At 47.0% G+C, this 15,747-nt stretch overlaps 2 protein-coding genes across 2 annotated transcripts; one reads left to right on the plus strand and one right to left on the minus strand.

Annotated features, from left to right (window-relative positions):
• Positions 1-627: 627 nt before the first annotated feature.
• Positions 628-1,507, minus strand: LRRC10 (leucine rich repeat containing 10). The gene has a single exon (XM_026100430.2). It carries the CDS (start codon positions 1,505-1,507, stop codon positions 671-673), a length of 837 nt encoding a protein of 278 aa, XP_025956215.2. The 3' UTR covers positions 628-670.
• Positions 1,508-6,149: 4,642 nt separating this feature from the next.
• On the plus strand, positions 6,150-14,959 carry LOC112983336 (cathepsin E-like). Its single transcript, XM_026100388.1, has 9 exons — positions 6,150-6,205; positions 6,378-6,555; positions 8,619-8,736; positions 9,392-9,510; positions 10,017-10,216; positions 11,404-11,526; positions 12,140-12,284; positions 14,431-14,529; positions 14,614-14,959. Exons 1-9 carry the CDS (start codon positions 6,150-6,152, stop codon positions 14,791-14,793), a joined length of 1,218 nt encoding a protein of 405 aa, XP_025956173.1. The 3' UTR covers positions 14,794-14,959.
• The last annotated feature ends 788 nt before the right edge of the window (positions 14,960-15,747 follow it).

The following is a 15,747-nucleotide window of genomic DNA, read 5'->3' on the forward strand; positions in this document are numbered from 1 at the left end:
TAATCATTTTAAATACTACTTGGCGATAAGGAAGCAACAGCAGTCACACGTTTTCTGGAAAGAAGATAGCAGCTGTAAGAGAGCTTGCTGGTATGTGCTGTTCCCTGGAAAGTACAGCCAGGGCTCTGCAAGCGCTTCCTGCACGGTAGGAAGGGAAACCTTTGCACAGTTATTTCTGCTGCTGCTTTTCCAACTGGAGTCACTTGAGACATATGCTGTGGGTTAAAGCTGTGCCTCAGCAGTGTGTTCTGCGCTTCCTAATCACCTTCAACAGTGGCTTCCAGCTGGGCTCGGGCACCTCGGCAAGGTGGGGGAGGAAGAGCAAGCCCATGGGCTACTTTTGGTGAAGAAAGCAAGTCTGGCTGTGGTATGTACAGTCCACCCAAAACACTGGAAATGTCGAAATGGGGTCTTCATCTCTACTGCAAGCTCTTAGTGGTCCCCACATGGCAGGAGGGGGCAACAGGAGCGAGTCTTGGCTCTAGAGAAAGAGTGCTGGGTGCTGCGCCGTAAGAGTGTCTGTAAAAAAGAGTTTTGCCGTTACCTAGCTCTAAACCATTGCACCTACCCTGAAGACTAGCCAGGTGGCATGTTGTTCTCTAGATACAAGCAAGCGAGGGAGCAGTAGTTTGGGCAGCAGTGTGGGTGCATTGCCCCTTTGTCCACAGGTTCAGCAAGGCTCTGCCTCCAGCTCAGGCTTGTCGGTGGGAGGCGGCAGTGGCATATCCTCGGGTGCGATGTCTACCAGCGCCCCGGACCGCTTGCGAGGCTCAGGACTCTCTTCTGACCATCTGCCCACCCTGCGCACCCCTTTGGCCACTTTGGGTGCGTTCCGGCAGGGGTTGTGGTCGTAGATCACCAGCTTCAGGCCGGGGAGGTGAGCCAGGCTAGGGAAGTACCGGATGGCGTTGCGGTCCACGTCGATCACCTCCAGAAAAGGCATGTGCAGGAGCACGGGGGGGAACTCGGACAGCAGGTTGCCTGAGAGCCAGATGGTGCGCAGCTCCTGCAGGCACCGCAGCTGGCTGGGGAGCGCGCGCAGCGCATTGGAGCCGGCGTGCAGAGTCTTGAGGAGGCTGAGCTCACACACCACCTCAGGCAGGTACTGCAGGCAGTTGGACTCGATCCAGAGGGTCTTGAGGTTCTGCAAGAGCCGGAGCTCGAGGGGCAGGTTGCAGAGCCTGTTGTTGCCCAAGTAGAGGATGCAGAGCTGCTTCAGCGTGCACACGACCAGGGGCAGCGCTTTGAAGTTGTTGAAGTCCAGCGCCAGGATCTGTAGGTTTTGCAACTGCTCCAGCTCGGGGGGGAGATGGTTCAGGTTGTTGTCACTCAGGTATAGCTTGACCAGTTCCCTAAAAGAGCAAATGTGCAGAGGCAGCCTTCTCAGCTGCCTGCCGCTCAGATCCACCATTTTATCGACTGGCATCTCCTCTAGGTCTTCCAGGAGGTACTTCTGGCACTCGTTGGAAGGCACAAAAGCAACAATCGCCTTCAGAGTGTTGCCCATCCTGGAAGTTTCTTTGTTCAGAAATCCCCGGGACTGCGAGGGACAGGGACCCTCCCTGGTTGTCTCCGGTTGTGCACTGGTCTGCTGGTGCCTCCTTCCTCCCAATATAAAGCTCTGTTTACATGGCACCAGCCATTAATCTCAAGGGCTCTGAAATGTTTCTGATAACCGAATGAGTGTTTGGTGATGGGGATTACGGATATCATGAGTTAGAGTACAGGTCTCCCTCTCTTGCTCACACGCAGTCCCACTCCCTCCCCTTCCTCCCCCTCTGCTCACCCAGAAAACCATCCCTCTTCCTGCATGCTAGAGATGTTCTCAAATTTTGCCCCACGTAGTCTCTCAGATGCCCCCACCCCTCACCTTTTGCTATGGTTATGCAGGCTGTGCAGCTGGAACTGCCTGTGGGGATTGGCTAGAGAAGGTAAACACCACCAAAGACTGCATTTTTAAACTTAAATGTTTAGCTTTAATTAAGCTTTCAGCGGAAATGTCAGATGTAATCTAATTGTTGTTTAAAATATCTGTCAAGACTTGACTAACTTTCCAGACGAGAGGCACTTCTACGGATTTACTTTGCAAGGTGCCAAATACATAATTTAATAATGTAACTTGCCACCCAGCACATATCTTAAACCTTTAACACAAATACTTGGCAAACTGCTATCTTTAGCTGCTCTAGTATTTATGTTCCTAATTTAACTGTGTTTACTATAGCATCTGGCACTCTTAACTGTGCAGGGCCTTTTTCATTAGATTATGTTTTGCTTCTCATCTGAATCCCCATTTAACACGTTCACCAGCGTAACCTGCCAAGGCTGTTCTCCTGCCTTCTCCTGACTGTACTGCTGCAATTCCCACCTCCATACTTACCTGGCAAGAAGCTGCCCTGGATTTAATTACATCCAGATTTGCACTTTTAGTTGTGACTATTTAAATGCAACTGTGCCATGGAGACTGCTCCCCTGTTCCTTTCTGCCAGACCCACGCTGCTTGGGGCATGAACACCTCTTTTCTAGGAGATGCTGCCAGTGTGTAGACATCTTTGGGGGCTTTGACCTCTGGAGCTTCTGCTGCTTTCCAGTTTTCTTGTGGCTCGTCCCACCTATGTCTCCGCCTTTGCTCTCCCAAGATCTCTAGATTTCAAAGTTGGCAGAGCGTTTAACAGTGAAACAGTCTTTCCAGCTAGGGCTATCTCCTTTCATATCTACAGCTCGATGCTGTCATTTTCCACACTTCCATAGGTCAGGAAGGATATTTTCTTCAAACACCCTGCAGCTGATTTCTGGGAGTTAGGCACCGCATACTCAAAACACGTGATTGCGAAGAGCCATGTATTCTTGGAAAAATAAAAGGCAGAACAAACAGAAGACTGAGAAAAAGGCAGTATTAAACAGTTAAGGTGGCCTCATGATCTCTGGCCAAATCTGACAACACAGAGCTCTACTACTATCCCTTGCTTTTAAATGTAAAGAAGCTCTTAACTAAAAATCGAGTATTGGCTATAGGATGTTTACTCATCTTCTCCCTGCGAGACAAGTGGCTGTGCCATGCAGCAGTGCTGGTATGAAATCTATGGAGGCGTTTCGTGAAGAAGAAGGGCAGCCAGGGGCCAGCACTGCAGCTGGACAGAGACCAGGGAGTGCTGAGACCTGAGCACCACAAAACAGGTTTTGGACTGAGGAGCTGGACAGAAATATCAAGCCTGGAGAACAAAGTTACGTCCTAGTTGTCTGTAGCCTTGCTGTGGAGGAGTGACACTGAAAATACTCTAGCTACAAGATGTAGGATATCCTGTATGTATAGCATGCCAGCAAGAAGAGTCAGTTTGCAGGGAACCAGCATCACAGAGTAGCCACTTTTTTAATACTGCAAGACAGTGCACCCTTTCAGAGGATTACCATAGGGAACGTGTGTTATTTCTGCATTTCACAGCAATTACCTTAAAATATGTTCTGATTTTTAAGAAAATGTTCTTATGGGCCTCAGCAGGCTTTTGTGTTTGTTTCCATTTCTAAGAAGCTGTGGCACCCTTTCAAGGCAAGCTTGCCTGCCCTATTAAGATGCTACGTACTAGAGGTATGAAAAAGCAAACATGTTTGGTCTAAATAATAAAGGCTGAATGGTAGAATGTACATCCAGGAAAAAACATGCCCCTTAGACAGATATCCTGCTGATAAGTGAAATTTTTACGCTTCAGATAAATATCTCTTAGGGATCCTCCGCATTGTAGTTTAATCATTATTCCAGCTTATCAAAAAAAGTCGCAATGACCTTTTGCTGTTGCATTTTGTACCTCTGTTGGCTAAATGCAAGTCTGTTTGGAACACGCTGTGAGATCACAGTATTTGGGAAAAAACAACCCTCATGCCGGCGGGATAATAAAGGGCTACATCTGCAATAAAATGAACCGTCTTGATCCTTCCGAGAATTAGTGACTTAATGGAGGACGTAAGGCAAAACCAGCCCCTTCTGTAGACCCAGTGCGGTATTTTGAAAGTCACTCCATGTCTTCGGAGTTATCCCTGATGCCCTACAACAGGAGCCCGAACGACTTCCCAGAGGCATTTGTGGCATTTGAGGAAAAGTTCAGGAGATAAAGGCGCTCAGCACAGCCACTGTCTTGCTCTTGTCAAAGTGACATTGCCGCAGCAGAGGGCATGGCATTTGCTCTGCTTTGTGCAAAGGGGTTGGGTAGCCTTCTCAAGCAGAGTCTGTGGGGAGCTTTCAGTCTTTCTGAAATCCCCCAGATGACCACCTCTATTCCTCTGCTCAAATCTTGATTGGCAAGTCTCGTCTTTGGAGCCAGTTTGGTCCTCCTTTCAAGGGCACCACTCTCGAGCGTGGTGGCTGGACAGAAAACTTTGTTCCTCGCTGAAATCTTGCATATAACTTCTGAGTCTAGAAGAAACAGTGAACGCTCCTCAAAGCGAGACACTTCTAAAAAGAATCACAAGAAAATGTAAATCAGTATAAAAATTATGCATTGTTATTCCTGCATTTTAGAGATTGTTTCTTGAAACAAAAGGTAACGCAGTGATTAGGCTGTAGATCCTGGTGCTTTCCTAGATCCAAGACTCTGCAGCTGTGTTACTGCACCAGACTCAGCTTTTGCTGGGAACTTTTCTAGCCCTCACAGTTTCGGAGGTAAGTTTGAAAAAGCAAAACATACATTTCAAAATCCAAGAGACTAATGAAGAGAGCTCTAAATTTGCCTCTTTTCAGTCAACCTGATATACTAAGGGAAGAAGCTTGGAGGAATAGTGTCTTTACTATATACTGAAAATAATTCAATTTACATTTATTTAAAATCTGTAACTGTTGTTTAGACCTCTTCTTCTCTCACAAATACCATATGCGTGTTCATTTTTGTTGTTTTCCTTTACTGGCACTTTACTGTTAGAGCATGTGATGACTCCTTACTTTTGCATGTTCTGCAAATTCGTGCATGTTCTAGAAATTTGTTCTTCGCTATACAATCTCATGTATTTTATCTCTTTCTGAAGGTGGATTATTTATTTCCAGTTCACCCTCATGTTGCAAACAGTCTATTTTTAAGCAAGTGTTGAATTGCAGGGGAACATGGAAAAAATCATCATTGCTCTTTTCCCAGCATTCTAACACAGTCTTTCCAACAAAAATGACTGATTATTCAAATTTAGCCTTAATGTATTCTATATTGCAGTATATAATTGCTCACACTTTCTCTTACAGAGGAAAGACTCAGAAAAATCTCCTAAGTAAAAAATTGCATACTCAGTGCTGAGCTTCCTCACAGGCATCTAATGGGGTTTTTTGCCCTCTGTCAGATCAGAGTCTCTTTTTGACACCCATATTTTTCTGCCAACTTGACTCAAACCCAAATGTCAGCTAGGGGTGGGAACTGCTAACCTCAGGAAACTCATGAGCAAATAAATCCGGGCGAGTGATTCCAAATGTCTCGTTGAAATGTGTACGACCACGCTTCAATTAGAAACGGCCTGAACAGATGTGCAAGAGCAGAAAACCACCGGCTATTTATTACTTTATGCTGCAGACTGTCAGCTTTTTGGCTGCTAAGATCCATTGTTTTGGGTGGCAATCACATTTATACCTGGACTAGAGCTTTCACATAAATAGGGAATTAATCTTCAGCTGTGAGGGGATGACCTGTCACAACGCCAGTGAATGTCTGGCTGTTCGGTCCTGCTAAAATGTCTCCATGTAGAAGCGAAGCAGCTATATCTTGTGTCCTCTTTCTCTGCCTTGGACGCTTCTGGGATACTTGTCACTAAAGGGAGCACGAAAGGCAGCTTGCGCAGAGGGAACCAGGCAGTTCCTTGGCCTGCCTTCCCTTTCCCACGCCAACAGATGCCAAGCTTGCCCCATTCATTATATTTATGTAAAACATATTAATGCTTGTTAGTAAAATGTATTTTTGGTCTAGACCGTTCCCTGGTCATCTGAGTCTTAGTCTTTTCACTAGTCACCAATATTTACACAATCCAGTGGTTACTCTGAGAACACATTAATGAGTTTTCTGCCAAAGCACTGACCTCTGGTGATTGATTGACCTGGCTAAGAGCCCTCTGCTGCCAATGAGGTATAAAAAAGAGACTTCGGAGTCAATGAGTGTCATCAGACTCTGAAACTGCTTGAAGCCATGAGAGCGATAATATTGGCTGTGGTTTACATCCCGTTCACCGTGGCCTTGGAACGGTAAGAAAAGATGTGCGGCATCACGGGACTGTGTCTCGGCAGACCTCCTGCAATGACCTCGGCATGCTGCTGCCTGAGGTGCAAAGAAAGAAACAAAGAGAAAAAATAAGTATTTGAGTTGCCTAGACAGGAGATCCAGTTAACATTTTACGCATTGATTTTATTCGCTCAGAATCCCTCTCGTTCGATTCAAATCTATCAAGAACCAGCTGAAAGAAAAGGGAGAATTAGAGGAATTCCGGAGAAACCACCACCCCGATGTTTTTGCTCGGAGGTACCTGCACTGCTTCCCTGCAGATGTTGCCTTATCAGCAGGAACCGCTTCAGAAAGGCTGTATGATTACATGAATGTAAGTACGCTTCTGGTAACGTAATCGCAGGGACTCTTTGTTCCATTGAAGACAGATTTTCACCCCTGCACATCTGAAATCTGGTCTCTCAGTGAAGTTACAGCACTTGAGAAGAATGGCTCTTTGCTGTACACTATAAATACTACATGAACAACAATTCATTTACCAGCCTGCAAAACGAAACATATATAGAACGAGGTCAAGATAGCTAGAAGGCTGATGTAATCTAGCAGCGGCAGTCCTGTGACAAGTTTAATTTTTGTATAAACCTACGTTGGAGTTTGTTGAGTCTCCAAACAAGTGTGGAAGGTCTGTCTGCATTCATCTTGGTTCAGGTTTGGACTTTTAATAGCAGTATCTGATTAGTTAATTTAGTTATATGCTGCCTATCAGAAACTTGGATGTTTACATGTTATTTAAAAGAACCCAAATCTCATTTATCTGATCATGTGGAGTCATAAATCCATGTTATTAAAGACTGAAGCAGTGGTTTTATTTTTCTGCTTTAATCCCTTGAGTTTAAAGTGCATTTGATGAAGACTTGGGTCAAACACTAACCTGGGCGAGTTTACCACTTAAACTGGAGAAAGAAAAGATACAAGTGTGGCTGATCTCAGACAGCAGCGTAGCAGGTCAGCCTTTTTTGTAAATTGTTTTTCCTGGTATTAGCATTTTGTGTATTTTGTTGGTCTGTTTTCTATTTCATTCAATACTGCTGCTGTGTTTATCCAAAGGAAAGCTAAGCTATAGAAACTTCTGTGGAGGCTCCATTTGAACAGGGAAGGGAGAGGAAAAGCAAATTAATTCAGCAAGAGCTTCTGACACTTGAGGGCCGTAAAGAAATGTGTGAAGATGAGCTAGAGATGTGTGTGAAGAAGAATGAAAGAGACTGAAAAGTGGCAGCCATCTCTAAAGCTTGTCAAAAGAACATAAATACCAAAATAATAAAACAGAAAACACTTCCTCAGCGTACCAGCAACCAGCAGTAACGGGTTTGTGGAGGTTTCAGTGCCGTGTGTTTATGTTTTGTTTCATTTTTTTGGCCATTATGTAGAGCTGCCCCACTTTAGAGATTAAGCAATAGAGATTTATTTAATACAGTATCTAATAAAACCCTGCTGTGTAGCTGAGTATGCTGTTCCAAGGCACACATGCTTGCGTTTTAGTAACTATCTATCTCATTTAGCACGTAAACTCTGGGGCCAGAAACCATACTCCATATATTAATTAACAACTATGCACTTGAAGCTACATATTCAAGTATTTGCGTTGCTACAAAAGACTTGGCACTGGGTATTACTTTTCTATCTGCGTTTGAATTCCAGAAATGCCTCTTCCTAAAAATAGGTCTCTTAATGCTCAAGTGCTCTTTCTTGGCCAGATAGGGGCACTTAGACGCTTGCACTCCGGCTGCCGATAAACGCTTCACTTTTCATGTGTTCACAGATGGCCTCTATCTTCTGTTGATATCCAAGGATATTCAGCGGTTTCTTTATCCACTTGATAAACTTTGTTCAGTGCCTCTGATACAGTTTGTGAAGCCGGAACTCGTTTTAACTTGCTAATAACGACTAATTATGATGTATTCAAAGGAAAAAGCACGGCCCCCTGCGACGCTGTTGGCACTGTTGCTCTGGCTGTGCCCTCGGCCGTTGGCAGAGCTGGATCTTGCTGGCTTTGCATCACTGATTTCATACAGATGTTGACAGGGAACTACCTAAAAGACTGCATGTTTTGTGGGAGCTTTGCTTTGGCGATGACCTTGCTCCCCTGGAAGTCAGTGGAAGACGGCTTGTTGACTTCACCGGCAACAGCGTTGAACGTGTGCTTAAAATGCTTTAAAACGCTGCACTATTATCCATGCAGCTGGAGCGAAATCTGCTGCCAGCCCCTGGAGCCAGATACAATTCCTTTCCCAGTAGAGATAGGGTTCATTTGGGTTTAAATCAAATTACACTGAAAAGCTTGAGAATGAGTTGTATCACACCTCTAAGTCGTGTCTTTTCCTCAGGAGTAACTTACCCTGAGGGAGCACTAACCTGACTGGGTTTTCCCTCCCCCAGGCTCAGTACTACGGGGTTGTGAGCGTTGGCACGCCGCCTCAGAAGTTCACGGTGGTGTTTGACACGGGATCGTCCAACTTTTGGGTCCCCTCAGCTTATTGCATCAGCGAAGCATGCAGTAAGAAATGTTACGGTCCCTTGTGCTGTCCATGTCGGGGGTAAGGTGGCCCTTTCTCCTTCCTGAAGGAGCTCCCCGGCATGGAGGTACTTTGCAAGGAATGGTGTTGTGCCCTGGGGAGCCCCTGCCGTCGGGGTTCGCCCGACGCTCGTGTCGCTGCACGTCTCAGCCTACGCGCCCCGACCCCGAGGCCCCATCGTGCTCCAGGGTCTTCTGCATCTTCCTCCTGGACCATGAAGATGCGAAATCCCAGACTGATGTATTGCAGCCAGATGGCTGCAGTTTTCCCTGTAAGATATTTGCGATCAGGGACTCCAACACGGGCACACCGTAATTCGGTGCACTCCTCTGGGAAGGCCACAGCCTACATCTTCAGGTAGGCACGGGCCTAACGGGAGTTTCCTCCTTTTTCTAATGAGGCCACGTGAGCAAGAGGGCTGCTCAGGTCCACAAAAAGGCCGGATGTTGCCCTCTGAAATTGTCAGGAGGTGGGAGGGGAGGATTCGGAGCCCCCCGAACGCCGGCTTTCACCCCACGGGAGGCCGCTCTTCCTGTTCCCTCAAAATCTGCTTTACCTGCGCTTCGCTGGGGAGCGGGGTGAGTTTCCCAGGACCGTCCCCGCATGCGCAGGTGTCATTTGCTTTGCTGTGTGTAGGGGTGCACCAGAGATTCAAGTCCTTTCTGTCGGATTCGTACGAGCATGGAGGGGAAGCCTTTTCCTTGCAGTATGGCACGGGCCAGCTTTTGGGCATTGCTGGCAAAGACACGCTACAGGTGAGTGTCCACCTGAAATGGGCGTCCGCACCCAGCCCAACAGCTTTCAAAGCAGATCAGATACTGGCTTTATCCTACAAAGCCTTGCCTGGTTTGGGCCCTGCTTTGCACAAGGAGGGAGGTTATTTCTGCTGTTGTGGGGAGACCCTGGTTACAAGCATTACTTGCTGCTACTCTGCAGCAGCCCCTCTTCGATCATGGGAGAGCCCGGATTTGCAGGAAACCCCCAGGTTTTTCAGCAGCAGGTTGGTTGGTGCAGTGAGATAAGGATGGCGCTTGGGTTGATGAACAAGTGGCCCCTGAATTAAGGCGTTAGAAGGAAGGTGTAGAGCTTCTCGCCAGCCAGGCACAAGCTGCGTGAGCAAGTCACGCAAGGACCTTCAGGCTCTTTCCAGTACACTTAATAAACTGAATGGGTTGACATGAATCTGAAACACAGCTAATTTCTTCTAACTGATACTGACTTTGCTTTTGTTTGTTCTTTTTTTTGTGTGTGTGCTGAGCAGATCAGTAACATTTCCATCAAGGGGCAGGACTTTGGCGAGTCCGTGTTTGAGCCAGGAGTAACGTTTGCCCTGGCCCACTTTGACGGGGTGCTGGGGTTGGGCTACCCCTCCCTTGCGGTGGGCAACGCTCTGCCGGTGTTCGACAGCATCATGAACCAGCAGCTGGTGGAGCAGCCCGTCTTCTCCTTCTATCTGAAAAGGTCGGTCTTAAAAGCGGCGGTGACAAACAAGAAGCAAATACATTTTAATTGCAGAGAGAGAGAGACAGCTCTGCATCTGTATAAATCTTCAACTCTGGAAAGTAATTTTCCAGAGCGTGTCTAGAAAGAGAGATAAGTGGAGAAGCAAAGCAGCTGAAGTCTCGTGTCTGAAAATGCTACCAAATCTATGTCTTTAAAATAAGTTTTGTTTTAGCTGTCTGTCTCTGCTATATTACATGTAATTAATGCAAAGAACTAAAAAAGAAAAAAAGGTCCAGATTTATAAAGTTTATATTATAAATTTATATTTATATAAATATTTATATAGCTTATATTGTCTATATATTTATATAGCTATCTAATATATGCTATATATGCTATATATACTATATGTTATATATACTATATATTTTTATATAGTATATATATATTTATATAGTATATATATTTATATAGTTTATATTTATATAATCCAGATTTATATTTATATAGCCCAGAATGGATGGGCTATATATTTATATATAAACATTCAAGGAAAAAAAAAAGAGAAAGGGAGCCCTTCCTTAAAACTCCTATCTCTGTCAGAAATTGGTAAAAAATAACTTGATTTTGGAGGCTCGCGGGTTCCTTCCCATTTTCTTCATTTTTTCACCTTGCCACTGAAAAAAAACGGAGTGAAAAGAAAAAGTCTGTTGGGGGAACCATGAATTTTTTGGAACAAATAGCTGTTCTTGCTAGAGCTCATCATAAAAAGAAAAAAAGCCCCCAGCTCAGACTTGCAGTGTTTTGAGTTGCCAGTGATTTTCTTTTGGCGAGTGGAGAGGAACAGAAATGCATTGCTACACCCAAGTGGCCACATTTCAGAAGAGAAATTTTTGTTCCCTAGTCTAAACCTAGCTGTAACTCCACAGATTTATCTAGTGTTTATTCTGGGGTGAGACCAGCAGCTGCCTCAGGCCACTCCTAATGTCTGTCTTTAGTCCTCAGCAGCCTACCCTGATCTTTCTCAGGGGGTTGTTCGGATGCTTTGAATGGGGACTTAGTTATAACTTAAAAATAATCCATTTCAGCCATCCATATATGAATTTAGAAAGGGTCAGGGTTCATCTTCTGCTTTTCAAAATGTAACCTCATTGGTATATGCTGGCCTGCTCTTACGTCTCTGTTAACTTGTGTTTGGCTTTTAGAGGAGAAGACACTGAGAACGGCGGTGAGTTAATCCTGGGGGGCATAGACCATTCCCGCTACAAAGGCTCCATTCACTGGGTCCCCGTCACCGAGAAAAGCTACTGGCAAATACATCTTAACAAGTACGTATGCGTGCAATGCCTGGCGGAATTCACCGCTCCCTGGAAAACCTGAGGAGAAGGAAAAGCCTTGCAACGCGTTTGCAGAAGGCCTCGGTGCGGGGTTTTGCCTTTGCTCCTCCTGGAGAGGGGCTTCCTGCGTCAGGACTGAGCAGTCCTTTCTGTAGGGCATTTTAACGTGTTTCAATGTGACCCACCAGTGGTCAAGTTGACTCTTGGGGGATTTTTCAGGCAAGGGGTTAAGGCACCAAAGAAGCGAATCCAGCTCCAGTTGCTGCTGCAATCCTTCTTTTCAACCCTGGTCCCAGCAGCCAGGGTCCCTTTGCTCCTGTTCCTGCTGTGTACCAGGATGGGGACACAGACCTCGTGGGTGAGGACACATTTGTCAGCAGGCAGCAAATGATCAGCACTGCAGGAGTCCTAAGACAGAGAAGTGGGTCCATAAAGGAGAAGTCTTCCTAACGCTGTCTCCTTTTATTACTTTTACGTCTTTTAAAGATGTGTCTTTCAATACCAGGAAAGCCTGACTTGGTGCTCTAGCTAGCAGGAACGCGTTGTTTCTGTCACGGTGTACATACAGTTTTCTGCAGGGTGTTTTTTTTTCTTTCACTTGCAGTATAAAGATCCAGGGCCAGGTGGCATTTTGCTCCCACGGTTGTGAAGCCATCGTCGATTCGGGCACTTCTCTTATTACCGGCCCCTCTTCGCAAATCAGGCGGTTGCAGGAGTATATCGGGGCGACTCCGTCGCAGATGGGAGAGGTAAAAGCAGTACAGCCAGCAAACAGCCAGGGTGGAAGGGACACGCTGTGGTGCACGGAGCTACCGGCTGGGGAAAGGGAGAGGGTAACCAAAATCAGAGCTCAGGAAAGGTCTCAGGGGAAGTGCTGAGCGCAGGGCCAGGCTGCCGCCTCCCAGGTGTCCATGTCCCCTTCAGCGCTCTTCAGCCATGACATGGAAGGAAACGATGGGAGCATCTGTTTAAGGACTTGCTCCATTACTGTAGATGAGGGTTAATGTTGCCTTTCCAAGCACCTGGCTGTAGCTGTCAGCTCCTCCGATCTTGTCAGCGTCAGAAAATGGAAAAAATATCTTAAATTCAGCCCTACAGTGATGGCCGCGACGGGCCCCTTCTTGCCTGCTGGCCGCGGGGCGGGAGGTTTCGCCCTGGGCTCCCAGGGGGACCCCAGCCACGCCGCCCCAAAAGCCTGCTGGCAGCTGGGTGAGGCTCGGGCGCCAGGGCCAGACCCCTCGCTGTCTCTCCTGAGCCTTATTCCCGGGATAACAAGCCTGAGATGGCCGAACCCTGCCCGTGCCGAGGGAGAGCGCAGCTTGCTTCGCCGTGGGTTATTCAGCCTTTGGCTGACTCACGCCATTCATTACTGCATTGCCACAGCCCAGGTAAGGCTACTGCATCCTGTTGCTGTTAACTTTGCGTTTGCCTTGATCCTCATGCAAAACTGCAAATTTTGAAGAAAATTAAGAGGAGGCATTTTCAGGTGGCTCTGGGCAAAGATCAGAGGGAAAGCGCAGTTTTGAATCTGCCTTCTCTTGTAAGAAGAAAACCTGGAGTTGCACCTCTGTGACCCACGAGACTTCTGACTTCTTTTGCAATTAAATCTGAAATTTTGCTTTCGCCCTAATTTTCAGATGCACCTCAAACAGTATGCTTTGATATCAAGCCTGTATTGTAATGATACACTCAAAGGGACATAGATGATTGATAAACTGCATTACAAATGTAGCTGTATTAGTGCAAACGAGACAGGTCATTGGAGTATATGTTTAGACAATGCTGAACAAATAGCACTCAGCAAGCATCTCAGTTTCTGCCAGAAAAAAACCCCAAAACCACACCTCACTGTTCTTGTACCAACTGCAAACAGACTAAGTATATCGGCTCAGCTGTATCCTGGTTTATGTATGTGCATCCATCAGTGATTTTACCAGAACTTCTACCTCTTTCCAGCAAGAATTTATTTCTCCTAGACATACTAACTGTGTAAATGAAATTATGTCTAGCTTCTCATATCCTACGTTTGCATTTTAGTGGCTCTGTTGCTCTCGACTTCTGTATCCCCTGGTTTATTTTGTTGCTCTAACGGTACGACACCTGATAGGCCTAGAGAATATTTAGGACTAGGTTTTCATAAAGCAGATTTATTAACCAAAAAGAGGGCTCTTCCTTACGGGAAGCTTCTCTAGCAATGACTTTAAACATTAGGGTTTATGGCAAAGATCCCTCTGGGGCTTGGAGCCTTCTACAGTGCCATTTAACATCCCAGTTGTTTCATGAAATAAACGGAGAGGCCAGGAAATGATCCTGTGTTACTGTAAGTGGATGCAGTATTTATAGAGATTAATGGCCGCCTTCTGTTCTTCCAATTCCACTCCAGGGCAGAGTAAAGTACAAAATCCGGTATTCCTCACAGCCTTCCTGCACGGGCCCCTTCTTCTAAAAATGCGACATTGCTGAGCGGAGAGGCAGAGCCGCAGCCGCCGGGCGCTGCCTGCGCAGGCTGGAGGCGGCTCCCCGGGCCGAGCCCGAGCCCGAGCATCGGGGCGGTTTTGCTCGGCAGAGCTTGCTGGTATCTCCTCCGCAGCGGGCACCGGGGCGCTCAGGAGCTTGGCCTCGCACCCGAGCTGCGCGCGGGCCAGGGTGCCCCTCGCCTAGCCCGTTTCGGGGCTCGTGAGGGTTTTTGCCAGTCCTGCTCCTCAGGGTCTCTGGTGCATGGTTTGACCCAGTGTGGGAACTGGAAAGCGGGATGGCAGTGCTGGGCCGTAAGTCAGCCTCATGCTGGTTTTGGTACTAAATTCACAGTTGCAGCACAATTCTTGAGTTCAAAGGACAGTATTTAAAAAAAAAAAGAGCAAACCAATCATGTATCAACCAGCGCATTGCATACAGTTTCTCGTAGACTGCAGAAGACTGTCCAGCTTGCCTCACATCAGCTTCACCATCGGACACCACGAGTACAAGCTGACGGCAGAGCACTACGTGGTAAAGGTGCGTCCGGGCGGCCCGGCAGCGCAGCGCTGCCGCAGCGAGCGCGCGAGGGGCCGCGGCGAGGAACTCTGCTTTGCCTTGCAGGAGTCCGTCGATGACCAGACCTTCTGCATGAGCGGCTTTCAGTCGCTGGACATCACCACTCGCGCTGGCCCACTCTGGATTTTAGGAGACGTCTTTATGTCTGCGTTTTACTGCATTTTTGACCGTGGGAACGACAGAGTGGGATTTGCAAAATCTGCTCATCGGAAGGATTACCACTGAGTCCCCAAAGCATTTTTTTCTGCCTTCACCGAAGTGTTACTGTCATGATCTTCAACACATAGGAAGAAGGGCTTTGACTGAAACCCTGGACCTGAATACAGCCCCCCAGGTTTTAAGGGCTTGGGGCGATCCTTGGTCCAAATTGTACAGTTTGGTTCAACCTCTATCTGTTTACAGCTGAGAAACATTTTTTCTGGATAACTGATAAATACCACAGCTCTCTAGATGAAGTGAAAGCCTTTCACCGCTCAGACTTGCAAAAGAAGGCTAAAAATGCTAAGCGGCACAAGGGTGATGTGACAGCAGTTACAAATGGGTGAAACTAATCCTAGTCTGATCTGCTCCGGGGATCTTTTTTTCCTTCCTGCTTGTCAGCTTGCATTTCATTTCCTGCTGACTTCCTTTTCCTGACTGTTTTTCATGTTATAACTTATTCTTCGGGATTTTGTCCAGCCTTGTCTCCTTAGTGCCACATAAATTCTCTTTATGGGCTTGCTCCAACCAGTTTATCTAAAGAGGAGCTGGACTGAGCCCTGTGGGAACGCGACCCTTTCCCCTGCCTACAGTTCCCTGCTCCTTACGTCACCTCTCCAACCTGCCTTTCCTGTGGGTTCGATCTCGCTGGACATTTTCCCTCTCTTGTGTCTTGGTGTCTAACGTCCAGGTCTTTAGTCAGATGCTGCCCTTACTGCCTGGCGCCTCTGCCCTCCGGCCTGTCCTGGCAGCTGGGAGCAGCGCCTATTTGCATGACGAACGTCAGCGGCAGTCATTGCCAAGGCAGCTCTTCGGAAACCCCATGGCAGCATCCCCGCGTTTCAGGCGAGCTACAAGGCCAAAGCACAGCGCTAAGCCTGTGCTGCCCCTTCCTTAGCAGCAGCTTCAGCTCTGTCAGAGGTAGGAAACGGCCACATGTAGCTGCATTGTCCCCGTAAGTGATGCAGTAAAAGACGACTC

This window comes from Dromaius novaehollandiae, chromosome 1 (genome assembly GCF_036370855.1).
Source record: "Dromaius novaehollandiae isolate bDroNov1 chromosome 1, bDroNov1.hap1, whole genome shotgun sequence".
Taxonomy (NCBI): Eukaryota; Metazoa; Chordata; class Aves; order Casuariiformes; family Dromaiidae; genus Dromaius; species Dromaius novaehollandiae.

Excerpts from the sequence above, each read along its gene's own strand:
- LRRC10 (XM_026100430.2), bottom strand. The coding sequence starts at position 1,507 with ATGGGCAACACTCTGAAGGCGATTGTTGCTTTTGTGCCTTCCAACGAG.
- LOC112983336 (XM_026100388.1), top strand. The coding sequence starts at position 6,150 with ATGAGAGCGATAATATTGGCTGTGGTTTACATCCCGTTCACCGTGGCC. Across the intron at positions 8,737-9,391 it reads TTGCATCAGCGAAGCATGCA|GGGTGCACCAGAGATTCAAG; the intron begins GTAAGAAATGTT and ends TGCTGTGTGTAG. Across the intron at positions 12,285-14,430 it reads CTCCGTCGCAGATGGGAGAG|TTTCTCGTAGACTGCAGAAG; the intron begins GTAAAAGCAGTA and ends CATTGCATACAG.